Source organism: Budorcas taxicolor, chromosome 12 (genome assembly GCF_023091745.1).
Source record: "Budorcas taxicolor isolate Tak-1 chromosome 12, Takin1.1, whole genome shotgun sequence".
NCBI classification, from domain to species: domain Eukaryota; kingdom Metazoa; phylum Chordata; class Mammalia; order Artiodactyla; family Bovidae; genus Budorcas; species Budorcas taxicolor.
This window is the reverse complement of record NC_068921.1, coordinates 44,210,590-44,225,966: the sequence shown is the minus strand read 5'-3', so window position 1 is coordinate 44,225,966 and position 15,377 is coordinate 44,210,590. Positions and strand designations below refer to the sequence as shown.

Below are 15,377 nucleotides of genomic sequence, written 5' to 3'. Positions count from 1 at the left end.
AAACCCTGAATATGCATTGGAAGAACTGTTCCTGAAGCTGAAGCTGAAGCTCCAATACTTTGGTCACCCAATGCAAGCCAATTTATTGGGAAAGACTGATGCAGGGAAAGGTTGAAAGTAGGAGAGGAAGGGCATGATAGAGTACAAGATGCTTGGATGGCATCACGAACTCAATGGACATGAGTTTGAACAAGCTCCAGAAGATGGTCAATGACAGGGAAGCCTGGAGTGCTGCAGGCCATGGGGGTCACAAAGAGTCAGAGAGGACTGAGATACTGAACAACAACAATATTAAAAATAAGTGATGACACTTTACCCTTCATTCAAGGAGTTTAAACACCTGTACATGGATCTGGAAATATCCAAAGTCAAGGTTTTTACTCAGCAAACAAGTTCTTGTTCGTCCAAATGATGGATATGTAAGAATAGTAGATTTAATGCAATTTAAGTAAATGAGGGGCTTCCGTGGTGGCTCAGTGGTAAAGAATCTGTCTGCAATGCAGGAGACCTGGGTTCCATCCTTTGATCTGAAAAATCCACTGCAGAAGGGCATAGCAACACACTCTGGTACTCTTGCCTAGAGAATTCCATAGACAGAGGACCCTGGCAGGCTACAGTCCATAGGATCACACATAGTCAGACATGGCTGAAGTGAAAGCAGTAGCAGCATCAAATAAATTAGAACTATTGACATTTTTGGTTCTGTCCTCAATCCTGGTGTACTCCCTAGAGAAAAAATGGAAAAATGGTGCTTTTTGTTGTCATAACTTTTTCACTGGTCCTTGAGCAGATATTTCTCTAATTTTTCTAACAGTGAGTCCTTGAATTCTGAAGTATATTTAGTACTCAAAAACATAATCAGCTCTTGTCTTGTGGCTAGAATGCATGAAAAATGTTATTTATTAATTAATAAATTCTAAGGTCATAAAATTTCTGAAGTATGTATTGTCATTGTTTTATAAAATGTATTTGCTGCAATTTTCAGGTGACAAGATTTTCCTCCAGATGAGAGGAAGACAGAAAAAAGTGAAAGAGAGAGAAACAGAGAGGAGGCTAGAGTGCCAGTAATATGGTGGATATTAGATTAAGGAGTAACTAATGGCAGCAAAAGTCTAAACTTCAGTAAAAATCAATTTCTTTTGGTAATTGTTTAAAATATATGTAAACCTACTGAATGTAATAAAATGATGTAAACCAACATTACCTTAGCTTTCTTGCCTTAAAAAAAAAGAAACAACCCTAGGAATTTATTGGTATAAATAAGCAAATTCTAAATCATTTACATAATTAATCTGTTCTCAAAGAGATAGAGCATAACTCCCTGTTCCTTAAGTGTGGCTGTGCATTATATCTTTCTTCCAGAGAGGGGAAGAGTTCTTTAGCATTCAGAAACCTGACAACACTACTTCTCCCAAATGTCATGTTGATAATTTGCACACGTGATATGATGTGATGAGCCCCAAAACCCATAATCTCAGTGTAATCATAATTTAAAAAATCCCAATTGAAAGACTGTCTACAAAATACTTAAATAGTACTTCAAAACTGTCAAAGTCATTAAAAATAAGGAAAGTCTAAGAGACCATCACCTCCAGAGTTCTTGCCTGGAAAATCCCACCGACAGAGAAGTCTAGCAGGCTGTAGTATATAGGGTCGAGAAAGGGTCAGACAAAACTTAAGACACTATACAAAAAACAAAACAAAACAAAACAAAACCTGTCACAGCCAAGGGTTTCCTAAAGAAATATAATGACTAAATGAAATATGGTATCCTACATGGGATCCTGGAATAGAAAAAAAGGATAATAGGTTAAAAAAAAAAAAAAAAAAAGCATATGTGAGTAAAGAATGAACTTTATTTAATAACAATATAACAATGCTGCTTCATTTATATATGGATCATATAATATTAACTAGGAAAAACTAGCATATGCTATATGAAAAATATCTGTGCTACCTTTGCAAATTTTATGTAAATCTAAAGTATTTTAGAAAAAAAGTTATTCTTTAATCCTCTATAAATTTCTAAACTGTCATTTTTATACTTTGTTTTAATTCTAACATAGCAATGACATTATATTTTTTTTCAATGAAGAAACATGGAGACAGATGAGAGGTGGATAGATTATTTTAATTACTTTATGTATTTTATAGGCAATTCTTGCCCTTACAAGGTAAAATGCATTTTTTTTCAAAATAACTGACTTAATGGATGAAATATGGTTGTACAGCATAGTTGTTAGAATACAGCTTGTCTATCAAAAATGTAAACAGCATAGATTAATATTCTTCTATAACAGTCAATTTTTTTCCCATTATATTTTACATATTTTCACTAGACTACAGCATAAATTTAACTATATTCCCTTTCAGGATATCAGAGTTTGAGTCTACTTGTATGTGTTGGATTAGTCAGTAGCTTTAGCATTTATTTAATGTGAGGTAAAGGTTGCACTGGACATGGAACAACAGACTGGTTCCAAATAGGAAAAGGAGTATGTCAAGGCTGTATATTGTCACCCTATATGAAGAGTACATCTTGAGAAATGCTGGGCTGGAAGAAGCACAAACTGGAATCAAGATTGCTGGGAGAAATATCAATAACCTCAGATGTGCAAATGACACCGCCCATATGGCAGAAAGTGAAGAGGAACTAAAAAGCATCTTGATGAAAGTGAAAGAGGAGAGTGAAAAAGTTGACTTAAAGCTCAACATTCAGAAAACGAAGATCATGGTATCTGGTCCCATCACTTCATGGGAAACAGATGGGGAAACAGTGGAAACAGTGTCAGACTTTCTGTTTCTGGGCTCCAAAATCACTGCAGATGGTGACTGCAGCCATGAAATTAAAAGACGCTTACTCCTTGGAAGAAAAGTTATGACCAACCTAGATAGCATATTCAAAAGCAGAGACATTACTTTGCCAACTAAGGTCTGTCTAGTCAAGGCTATGGTTTTTCCAGTGGTCATGTATGGATGTGAGAGTTGGACTGTAAAGAAGGCTGAGTGCCAAAGAATTGATGCTTTTGAACTGTGGTGTTGGAGAAGACTCTTGAGAGTCCCTTGGATGCAAGGAGATCCAACCAGTCCTTTCTGAAGATCAGCCCTGGGATTTTTTTGGAAGGAATGATGCTAAAGCTGAAACTCCAGTCCTTTGGCCACCTCATGAGAAGAGTTGACTCATTGGAAAAGACTGATGCTGGGAGGGATTTGGGGGCAGGAAGAGAAGTGGACAACAGAGGATGAGATGCCTAGATGGCACCACTGACCTGATGCATGTGAATTTGAGTGAACTCCAGGAGTTGGTGATGGACAGGGAGGCCTGGCGTGCTGAAAATTCATGGAGTCGCAAAGAGTCGAACACAACTGAGCAACTGAACTGAACTGAAAGGTAGCACACATTGGAGGCATCCTATTCAAAACTCAGTACCTTCTTACTCTACCAGTCGATTCAACAGAGAGTGATTCTATTGATGCAATTTGTGTAGGGTTAAAGTCAGTTACTGGGGTTTTACCTCATTGGTAATTATTGGTTAAATATTGCTGATCATTTTATGATCATATCATAAAATTTTTTCTTAGGTAACATGAAGAAGTGCTTTGGAGAAGTTTTAGTAAAGTTATCTTCACTGACACAAAAGAACTCTCCATTAAAGGATACTTTCTCTTCTGATGGGTGTTTTCTTGTCTGAATTTGAAGCTTAAAACTATGCAACCATGAGAGAAATAGCAAGGCTCTTGAGAAGATGGCAGTTTCCTGATGACATGTTGAGCCTTATCAATTAATCAGCTCTCATCCTTTGGACTTGTCAAGAAAGATTATAAAATGTTTCCTTATTATTTAAGTAAAAATTCTCATGGTTTTCTACTGCTATATTTATCAGCTGCTTAATTATCTAAAATTTAATCTGCCTATCAGATATTTTAAGCTAATCTTTAGTGGTGCCTGAAGAAAAATCATACAGGCTTTCAGTTCAGTTCAGTTCAGTCACTCAATCGTGTCTGACTCTTTGTGACCCCATGAATTGCAGCACGCCAGGCCTCCCTGTCCATGACCAACTCCCAGAGTTCACTCAGACTTGCGTCCATTGGATCAGCAATGCCATTCAGTCATCTCATCCTCTGTCTTCCCCTTCTTCTCCTGCCCCCAATCCCTCCCAGCATCAGAGTCTTTTCCAATGAGTCAACTCTTCACATGAGGTGGCCAAAGGACTGGAGTTTCAGCTTTAACATCATTCTTTCCAAAGAAATCCCAGGGTTGATCTCCTTCAGAATGGACTGGTTGGATGTCCTTGCAGTCCAAGGGACTCTCCAGAGTCTTCTCCAACACCACAGTTCAAAAGCATCAATTCTTCAGTGCTCAGCTTTCTTCATAGTCCAACTCCCATATCCATACATGACCACAGGAAAAACCATAGCCTTGACTAGACAGACCTTAGTTGGCAAAGTAATGTCTCTGCTTTTGAATACACTATCTAGGTTGGTCATAACTTTCCTTCCAAGGAGTAAGCGTCTTTTAATTTCATGGCTGCAGTCACCATCTGCAGTGATTATGGAGCCCCCCAAAATAAAGTCTGACACTGTTTCCACTGTTTCCCCATCTATTTCCCATGAAGTGATGGGACCAGATGCCATGATCTTCATTTTCTGAATGTTGAGCTTTAAGCCAACTTTTCACTCTCCTCTTTCACTTTCCTCAAGAGGCTTTTTAGTTCCTCTTCATTTTCTGCCATAAGGGTGGTATCATCTGCGTATCTGAGGTTATTGATATTTCTCCCAGCAATCTTGAGTCCAGCTTGTGTTTCTTCCAGTCCAGCGTTTCTCATGATGTACTCTGCATATAAGTTAAATAAGCAGGGTGACAATATATAGCCTTGACGTACTCCTTTTCCTATTTGGAACCAGTTTGTTGTTCCATGTCCAGTTCTAGCTGTTGCTTCCTGGCCTGCATACACATTTCTCAAGAGACAGTCAGGTGGTATGGTATTCCCATGTCTTTCAGAATTTTCCACAGTTTATTGTGATCCACACCGTCAAAGGCATTGGCATAGTCAATAAAGCAGAAATAGATGTTTTTCTGAAATTATCTTGCTTTTTCCATGATCCAGCGGATGTTGGCAATTTGATCTCTGGTTCCTCTGCCTTTTCTAAAACCAGCTTGAACATCAGGAATTTCACAGTTCACGTATTGCTGAAGCCTGGCTTGGAGAATTTTGAGCATTACTTTACTGGCATGTGAGATGAGTGCAATTGTGCGGTAGTTTGAGCATTGTTTGTCATTGCCTTTCTTTGGGATTGGAACGAAAACTGACCTTTTCCAGTCCTGTGGCCACTGCTGAGTTTTCCAAATTTGTTGGCATACAGACTTTACCTCTCAATAAATGTTAAAGCCCTTTGTGAACATTAATGCCTTAAAAGTTGACTTAGTGGATGTATAGAATTGCTTTCTCCGCCCCCCCCCCCCCCCCACCACATTAACGCCAGTTGTATCTCTTTTAGGTTCACTTTTAAGTCAAATACCTTTCTACCATCTAAATCTGCCAGTGAAATAGCCAGGTTATAGATACAAAGTAGATCATCCATGAGATAACTCAATTTATGTGCATTCAAGCTCAACACTAACCAAATTTCATTTATGCCTTCTGGCTTTTACAAATGTATCTTTTCATTGGATATATTCCAAGTTGAAAAAAATATAATATTTTTGAATCTTTGAAATAAACAATGCTTACATCCTCCAAATTTACATCCAAATTTATCACTAAGTAACTTTTAAAAATTAGTCTACAGATAACCTGTGAAAACTTAGTTTCTCCCTTTCTTTCTTTTTTTTTTTTAACAAGAAAGAATGGTGATATGCCCTGCTAATATTTTACCTAAATTATTATAAAGTACAATGTTAGAGCCAGCATTTGAATTTGGATTGAATAATTATTTTTATTATATACCCTATAACTTATTTCACTGTATAATATCTATGAAACAGTTTGATTTGGGGAGGTAAATATACTAACATGGACACACACACACATACACCATTTTATATGTTAGGCTTACATTTATAAGATTTTTTATACAGTACTTTGGTCAAGCATTTTAAATTGGCAATAGGTTATATGACGTTTCCATGATCATAATAATATGTACTATATATTGTAACCTTAAGAAAACAGGAAAGAAATAACATATAACCATAATTTCTCTAAATTGTAATATCCTATCTTTGTGATTTTGTTAGTAAAGTTTGACTTAAAACCATCAGAAAATATTTACAGTTAGTAGTCAACTAAAATTATCTTGGTTAACATTTGAGTATTCTTTTTTAAAGTTTTATTAATGAATAATTAACATTCAATGAGCTACACATACGTAAGGTGTATAATGTGGTACTTTGACATGTGTATACATGTAGAAAGGCTTCCCTAGTAGCTCAGATGGTAAAGCATTTTTAAAATGCGATCCCTGGGTCGGGAAGATCCCCTAGACAAGGAAATAGCAACCCACTCCAGTATTCTTGCCTGGGAAACTTCATGGATAGAGCAGCCTGGTGGGCCACAGTCCATGGGATCACGAAGAGGCAGATATGACTGACTGGGTAACACACAAACATGTAAAACCATCACCAGAATCAGGATAAGGAATATATCTGTCACCTCTTTTCATGATCCATTCTGTTGCATCTCCTTATCCCTCCCCATGCTCAGGTACTAATGATCTGATTTGTGTTACTCATAATTGATAAGCTTATATGTTTAAGAATTTTAATTAAACTGGATCATAAATTTTTCTTTGTCTGATTTTACACATTCAGCATAATTTTTCACTCAGCATAATTAACCAAGATATTGCACATAGCAATAGTTCTAAATTATTACTGAACAGTAGTCCTGTAAATGAATAGATTATAATTTGTTTTTCCATTCACTTGTTGTTGAACATCTAGGTTGTTTTCAGGGTTTGGTCATTACAAGATAGATCTACTATAAGCATTCATGCAAAATGATTTATATAAACATATTTTTTTTATTTCTCCTAGGTAAATAGTTAAGAGTGGGATGGCTAAGTCATTTAAAAGCAAAATTGTATAAAAGTACTTTCCAAAATGGCTATACCATTTCACATTCCCATCAGCAGTCCTAATGCATGTGTAGTGGTATTTCACTGTGCTTTTCACCTTGCATTCTCTTAAATACTAATTATGTTGAGCATTTTAGAGTCATGTATCTTCTTTTGTGGACTGTCTGCTTAGATCACTTACGCATTTTTTATAAGCATTTTTATATAAGCTTTATATAATAAGATTTTTATTATTATTGAGTTTGAGAGTCCTTTATGTATTCTACACACAAGTACTTTATCAGATATATGATTTTGCAAACATTTTTTCCTAGTTCATGGTTCATCTTTTGTTCCTTTACTGCTGTCACTTAGTGATCTTTAACATTTTTTTTTTCTGTAGATTATGACTTTTGACATTTTATCTAAGAAATAATTAATTAACTTAAAGTTATAGAGACTTCTATGTTTTCTTAGAGAAGGTTTGTAATTTTAAGTTTTAAATTTAGGACTATGGTCCATTTTGAGTAAATTTTATGTATTGTGTAGACTGAAATACAAGTTTTAGTACATGGATAACTGCTTATACTGATTATTCAGAGACTGTGCTTTTTCAATTGAATTGTTTTTGTGCCTTTGCAAAACTTCATATATGATTGGTTGTATTTTTAGAATCCATTCTCTTCTATTGATCTGTTTGTCTATATTTAGACCAATAGCCATACATTTTAATCACTACCGCTGTGTAAAATGTCTTAAGATCTATAGTGTCATTATTTCTACATTTGTTCTTTTTCAAAGAACATTCTTGGTTGTTGCATATACATGTGAACTTTAGAATCAGTTTTGCAATTTCTACAAAATGTCTGCTTGGGTATTGAATATAATCATAATAAAACTATAGATTAATTCGGGGTCAGTTGCAATCCTGATAATATTGTATCTTCCAGCCTGTGGACAAAGTATATCTCAAACTTCACCCAACACCTCAACTATTCTAATTAGAAAGCTGTATTGCGATATCCTCAAGACTAACACTCCAGGTTTCATGATTCATGAGAAGATGACTCACAGGACTCAGCATACAAACCAATGGCACTGATTTATCAAAAAGATTCAGAGCATAATGAGGAAAGGGAAATATTGTACAGAGCATAGTATTGGGAAAATCAGGAGCAAGCTTCCAAGGTCGGCATTTCAAATGGAATAGCACAGGGTACACTTAATTTCCTCTGCAAAGAGTTGTGACGAAGTCTGTGAGTTGTTGTCAACAAGAGAGAGTTTTTATTGACGCAGCTTTTGCTTAGTATATGCCAAAATTCAAGACTCCAAGAAGGAAAGCAGTTGTTAAGCACAAGCCATAATGTTTACACAAATAGTTTAAGCACAGTGAGCCATATATACTACTGAATAGTGGGAACCCTCTTGAAATCTAAGCTTTCACATACCAATCAAGGGCAAATCTTGCAGGCATGCCTTTTCAATAAGAGCAGTTCAGACTTGCTGTGTTAATTTGTTAATTCTTCCTGAACATATGCTACTGAGAACAATAATCAATTAAAATTAAAGTCACTCTCCTAATGTTCTGAAGTCACAGTAAAAATAGAATCTATAAAGATCATACCATCTGAATGTATCCTTTTTAAACTGATTTCACATGATCAATGTTAAAAAAACAAGGATATTTTTAATAATCTTATTGAAATATTTCAGATATAGTTCCTCCAAAGATATAAAATCATGACAAAATTTTATACACATACATATATATGTATATATAATTGTTGGGATTATAATCAATTATAAATAATAACAGATTTTATTGTACACATTTTATCTTCCTTATAGTTTATATTTTTATTGATATAAGTGTATGGGTACATATTTAATAAAGCATATGAAATCTACATAAAATATAGGTTTCTACAATTTTTAGAATTTTTTTTGAAGTTTACTAATATTCCATAGTATATTTGGACAGGGAGGCCAGGTGTGCTACTATTCATGGGGTTGCAAAGAGTCAGACATGACTGAGCGACTGAACTGAACTGAATATTCCATAAGCTTAAACATATATATGTATAATTACACTAATATAATTAGACTTAAAGTCATTTAGACTAGTTGTTTGACATTATTATTGAATGACAATGGTACTCATAAAGTGAAGTATAAACACCTCAAAAATTGTATTGCTATTGACAAATGTGTCCTTTATCAAATTGATCATGATATTTAATGTCCTACTAATTGATAATATCTGAAGCGGGTCCTTGTGCATTTATTAAAATGTTGAAAATTTGTTTATAACTTTTATTATTGATAATGTCCCTCTTTTATACCAAGCAAAAATGTAGGTAGCTAATTTGATTAGCAATTAATATGCAATGAAATGATTTTAATTTCCTTTGAATTTATATCCAAAGGTAAATAGAATTTACCTCTCTCTTTTCTTCATCAAATCCCTTGCTATACTGGGAAGCAGGCTTTAGATTTCTTTGCTTTCATCCTTTCAATGAAACTCATAAATGAAACATAATGCTTTTCATCTATTAAACATGTTAACTTATGGGTGAAATGTCATGTTTTAAAGTGAAATTATCCCTCTACAACATATGACTTTTTAATTATAAAGGGAAATATTTCTGTAGGAATTTAAGTTTCTTTAATATAAAAGTATCTGGCAGACACTATTTTAAACAAGATAACAAATTTAACACCAGCAAGAGTGGGATATACTGCCATTATCACTCACTCTGTATACATGGAATGAAAAACATCACTTGTATTGTCTCCTTACCAAAAGGTATTGGCTAAATCTAATCATGGAGGAAAAATATGACTAATCACATCAAGGAATTCTACAAAACATCTTGTCTGAACTCCCCTAATATAAATGTCATGAATGACAAAATTGCTGGCAAACTGTTCCAGATTAAAGAAGACTAAAGAGATGTAGCAACTAAATCATGTATAAGACTTCATTGTGTGTGTGTTCATGTGTGCATGGGCACGTGCACACTTAGTCGTGTCTGACACTTTGCAACCCCCTGGACTGTAGCCCATAGGTTCCTCTGTCCATGGGATTTTTCAGGCAAGAATATTGGAGTTGGTTGACATTTTCTATTCCAGGTGATCTTCCCAACCCAGGAACTGAACCTGCATCTCCTGCTTTCCTGCATTGGCAGGATGATTCTTTATCACTGCACCAACTGGGAAGCCCTTGATTAGATGCTGAATAAAATCAGTTCAGTTCAGTTCATTTCAGTGGCTCAGTCATGTCCAACTCTGCAACCCCATGAGTCGCAGCACGCCAGGCCTCCCTGTCCATCACCAAATCCCGGAGTTCACTCAGACTCACGTCCTTTGAGTCAGTGATGCCATCTAGCCAATCTCATCCTCTGTCATCCCCTTCTCCTCCTGTCCCCAATCCCTCCCAGCATCAGAGTCTTTTCCAATGAGTCAACTCTTCTCATGAGGTGGCCAAAGTACTGGAGTTTCAGCTTTAGCATCATTCTTTCCAAAGAAATCCCAGGGCTGATCTCCTTCAGAATGGACTGGTTGGATCTCCTTGCAGTCCAAGGGACTCTCCAGAGTCTTCTCCAACACCACAGTTCAAAAGCATCAAATCTTCGGTGCTCAGCTTTCTTCAGAGTCCAACTCTCACATCCATACATGACCACTGGAAAAACCATAGCCTTGACTAGAATGACCTTTGTTGGCAAAGTAATATCTCTGATTTTCAGTATGCTATCTAGGTTGGTCATAAGTTTTCTTTCAAAGAGTAAGCATCTTTTAATTTCATGGCTGCAGTCACCATCTGCAGTGATTTTGGAGCCCCAAAAAATAAAGTCTGACACTGTTTCCACTGTTTGCCCATCTATTTCCCATGAAGTGATGGGACCAGATGCCATGATCTTCATTTTCTGAATGTTGAGCTTTAAGCCAACTTTTCACTCTCCTCTTTCACTTTCATCAAGAGGCTTTTTAGTTCCTCTTCACTTTCTGCCATAAGGGTGGTGTCATCTGCATATCTGAGGTTATTGATATTTCTCCCGGCAACCTTGATTCAAGCTTGTGCTTCTTCCAGCCCAGCATTTCTCATGATGTTCTCTGCATATAAGTTAAATAAGCAGGGTGACAATATACAGCCTGATGTACTCCTTTTCCTATTTGGAACCAGTCTGTTGTTCCATGTCCAGTTCTAACTGTTGTTTCCTGACCTCCTTACAGGTTTATCAAGAGGTGAACATTTACATTAGGGCAAGTACTATTGTTCTTGAGTGTAAAAAATTAAATTCATGAGTGGCTATTTAAAGAATGCTGTTGTTTTTAAAGAGAGACACACTGAAGTATTCAGAAGTGAAATACATGTTGATTAGAAGTACTATAAAATAATTCATCAACTATAGCATAAACACGCAAACATATACATAAATATAGCAAAATGTTAACACTTTGTGATTGTGTTTTTCTTAGAGAAGTTAAGGAAAACGTACTTAAGTGCTTATTGTACTATTATTGTGAAGTATTGAAATTTAAAAAATTCAGAATAAATTTTTTGATGTGGGAAAAAAATAAAAGCATTCTGTTTATGAAAAGTTTCCTTAATAAGTATCCTGTCCTTAAAAGCTGAATTTTTGAAAGTAAACAATTTCTCTAGAATGTAATAAAAATGAATATTGATTATGAAATAAAGATTCATCTAAGGGAAAAAAAGTTACAGTATCATCACCAAGTTAAAAAATGTATTCCAGCTGGCAAGACTATCTTTCTAAATTTTAATTAGATAGCAACATAATAATATAAATATTAATCAATTATATTCCCTATGGTTTTACACTTGAGGTTCAATTTAGACACTTGGGACAGCTTTCAATTCAAGTATAAGTTTTAATTTATTTTTGGAGTATTATTAGTTTATATATTGCATATTGTTGTTTGAAGCTAATAATTCTGAGTGTGGATTCAGAGCTTAGGCTTCTTGCTTCCCATGTAGCTTCCATCCACTGGGGCTTTTATGTAGGCCTTAGTTAGCCTGTGGGCTTCCCAGGTGGCACAGAAGTAAGGAATCTACTTGCCAAGGCAGGAGATACAAGAAATGTGAGTTGGATTCCTAGATTGGGAAGATCCCTTGAAGCAGGAAATGGCACCCCACTTCAGCATTCTAGCCTGGAAAATTCCATGGACAGAGGAGCCTGGCTGCCTTCAGTTCATGGGGTCACAAAGAGTTGGACACAACTGAGTGACTGAGCACAAAGCACACTTAGCTGGTAGAAAAGAAAGTGTAGGGGTGAGGCACAGTCATATCATAAATGTTGATGTGGTAGCAACACACATCCACTGACATGTGTCATGATGTTAATATGTGACTTGACTCCATGTTCAGGAAAAATTAGTGCAGATATTTCTAGTGAAGGGTAGTCATGTATATCACAAAAGTTAAGATGATATACATCATTTCTGAGACTACATGACCTAGAAAACCTCACCCAATAGCAATAGAAAATCTGAATGGAACTAAACTACTAAAGATGTGCTGAATTGTTACATGAAAGAAAACCTAAGTAGTTGAGACTAGATATTTACACAGATGAAATTTATAAACATTCTAGAAATAGCTCCACTATTTAACAAGTTATACCAGTAGTTAGGAAAAAAAAGAAAAGAAAAGAAACACTGAAGAGCTCAATTTTGAGATTAACTGACCAGAAAGAAAGGAAAGTTCCTCCCCTGGTGGCTCAGATGGCAAAGAATCTGCCTGCAATGCACAAGACCCAGGTTTGTTCCCTGGGTTGGGAAGATCCCCTTTAGAAGGGAATGGCTACCCACTTCAGTATTCTTGCCTGGAGAATCCCATGGGTAGAGAAGCCTGGCGGGCTACAGTTTATGGGGTCACAAAGAGTTGGACATGACTGAGTGATTAACACACAACACCGACCATAAAGAAAGAAATATTATAGGAAATTATAGACACAGTGAGTTAAATACAATATTAGCAAACACACAACATGTGTGGTTATAAATATATATACAGATGTTAATTAAAGTCACATAAATATTCCATATTCATATAAACAGTGTATATATTGTCAGAAACTTAGTGCATATTTGCTCTCCTAAGCTTATAAAAGTGTGTGTGTACATGCATGCTAAGATGCCTCAGTTGTGTCCAACACTGTCACTCTATGGACTATAACCCACCAGGCCTCTCTGTCCACAGGATTCTCCAGGAAAGAATGCTAGAGTGGGTTGCCATTTCCTCCCCTGGGGTATCTTCCTGACTCAGGGATTGAAACCTCTTCTCTTGTGTCTCCTGCATTGGCAGGGTGGTTCTTTACCATTAGAGCCACCTGGAAAGACATGTGTTGTAAAATATTTCTCTCTCTCTCTATCTTTTCTTTTTTTTTTTTAATTACTTAATTCACAACCGAAGGAACAACCATAATTCCTGTTCAATAGGATACATGTATTTCAGAGGAAGCTCTGTTCATGTTTGGATTATTTTGAATATCATACAAATTAAGAAATGCAAGATGCTGAAAGCAATTATTGACCTTTCATGAGTTATATTTATGTGGATTATCAATTTAAGTTCAATCATTTCTAGAAGGTTGGCTTAATGTTTTGAATAATAGACTGGTACATATTATTTCATGCTTTAAACAGTTTCATAATTCTTTTAACATTTAGGTTGCTTGGAATTAAAAGAAGAAACAATTGAAAACCTTCTTGCAGCAGCTTGCCTTCTTCAGCTTCCTCAAGTAGTGGAAGTGTGCTGCCATTTCCTCATGAAGCTCTTGCATCCATCAAACTGTTTAGGGATCCGAGCATTTGCAGATGCTCAAGGATGCATTGAATTAATGAAGGTGGCCCATAGCTACACGATGGTAAGGAAATGTAATTTTTTTAATAATAGCGACATAACTGTATTGTCAGAGGTTAAAATAATTACAGCCATTGCATTCAAAATTAAAACTCAAAATTTGTTTTGAATCACTGGCACATTTTTATCATGAGACACAACGTACTGTATAGTATTTAAGAACCTCAAAGTAGAAAAAGACATCACACAATGGTTTTATTATGGCTCCATTTGCATTTTATAGACAATATAGGTAGAGATATTGACTGCTTGGGATTTTAAATGGTTCTTAAAATAATTTTTTTCTTAATTTCTCCCAGGATATCTATCTTTTACATCTTCTACAGTTGCCTTTCCCCACCTTTTCTTTCTAGTTAAGAGCTAGCAGCTTCTGTCACAAAAATTTTTCTTTCGCATTTTTCAACCTCTCTACCATGGACTCAGGTTTGTGCATGCTAAGTTGCTTCAGTCATGTCTGACTCTTTGCAACGCTATGGACAGTAGCCCATCAGGCTTCTCTGTCCATGGGGATTCTCCAGACAATACTGGAGTGTGTTGCCATGCCCTCCTCCAGGAGATCTTCCCGACCTAGGAACAGAACCTGTGACTCTTAAGTCTTCTGTACTGGCAGGCAGGTTCTTTACCACTAGCACCACTTGGAAAGCCCATGGACTGAGGTGTATTAACCAAAATTCAGTGTTGAAATCCTATCCCAAATGTGATGGGTGTTTGGAGATGGAAGCTTTGGAGGCGAGGTCATCATGGCAGGCCCCTCAGGATGCCCTTATGAGAAGAGACACTGTAGAATTTGCTTCCCCTCTCTCTTTTTCATGTGAGGAAACAGTGAGAAGATAGCCATCTGACAGCTCAGAAGAGAGTCCTTAGAGAACCCAGTAACACTATATTTTAATATTAAACTTTTCATCCTTCCAAACAATAAGAAATAAATTCCTGTTGTCTAAGCCACCTAGTCTTCAGTATTTTGTTATGGAAGCCTGAGATATCTAGTACACTTTTTATCATAGCATGATATATTAGGTATGCATTTGTCTGTATGATTTATGGAGAAAAAAAGATAGTGATAGTATATTTTAAAGTGTTTATTGGGATAGTGAATATTGGATTTCAGAATTCCTGGGAACTTTTATACTAAAAGGGAAAATATTTAGGTATGTAAATCAAATGATTTTTTTTTTAAATTTGTCTTTCTGTATCATTTTTATAAAAGGTGTAAATTGATTATCAGTCAGTAAACAATCCTGTAATACTATAAGCCTATTTTATATTTTTCTCTTTGATTTCTTGCTGTATTTATAGACATATTATATACGTAGATATTTTAACAGAAGGATTAAAATCATTTAAAGTGTACACTTTAAATGGGTGGACTTTATAGTATGTTCTTCAAAAGTTATCTTTATTTTAAAATTGAATAATCATTTAGAACATTTTCATA

The 15,377-nt window shown here is 35.7% G+C and overlaps 1 protein-coding gene across 1 annotated transcript in view; it reads left to right on the top strand.

The window, feature by feature from the left end:
- Positions 1–15,377, top strand: part of KLHL1 (kelch like family member 1) — a 532,887-nt gene that overhangs the window by 243,020 nt on the left and 274,490 nt on the right. Inside the window, exon 4 of the mRNA XM_052650221.1 lies at positions 13,750–13,946. Within this exon, the coding sequence (XP_052506181.1) occupies positions 13,750–13,946 (197 nt within the window). The remainder of the gene's footprint in view (positions 1–13,749; positions 13,947–15,377) is intronic.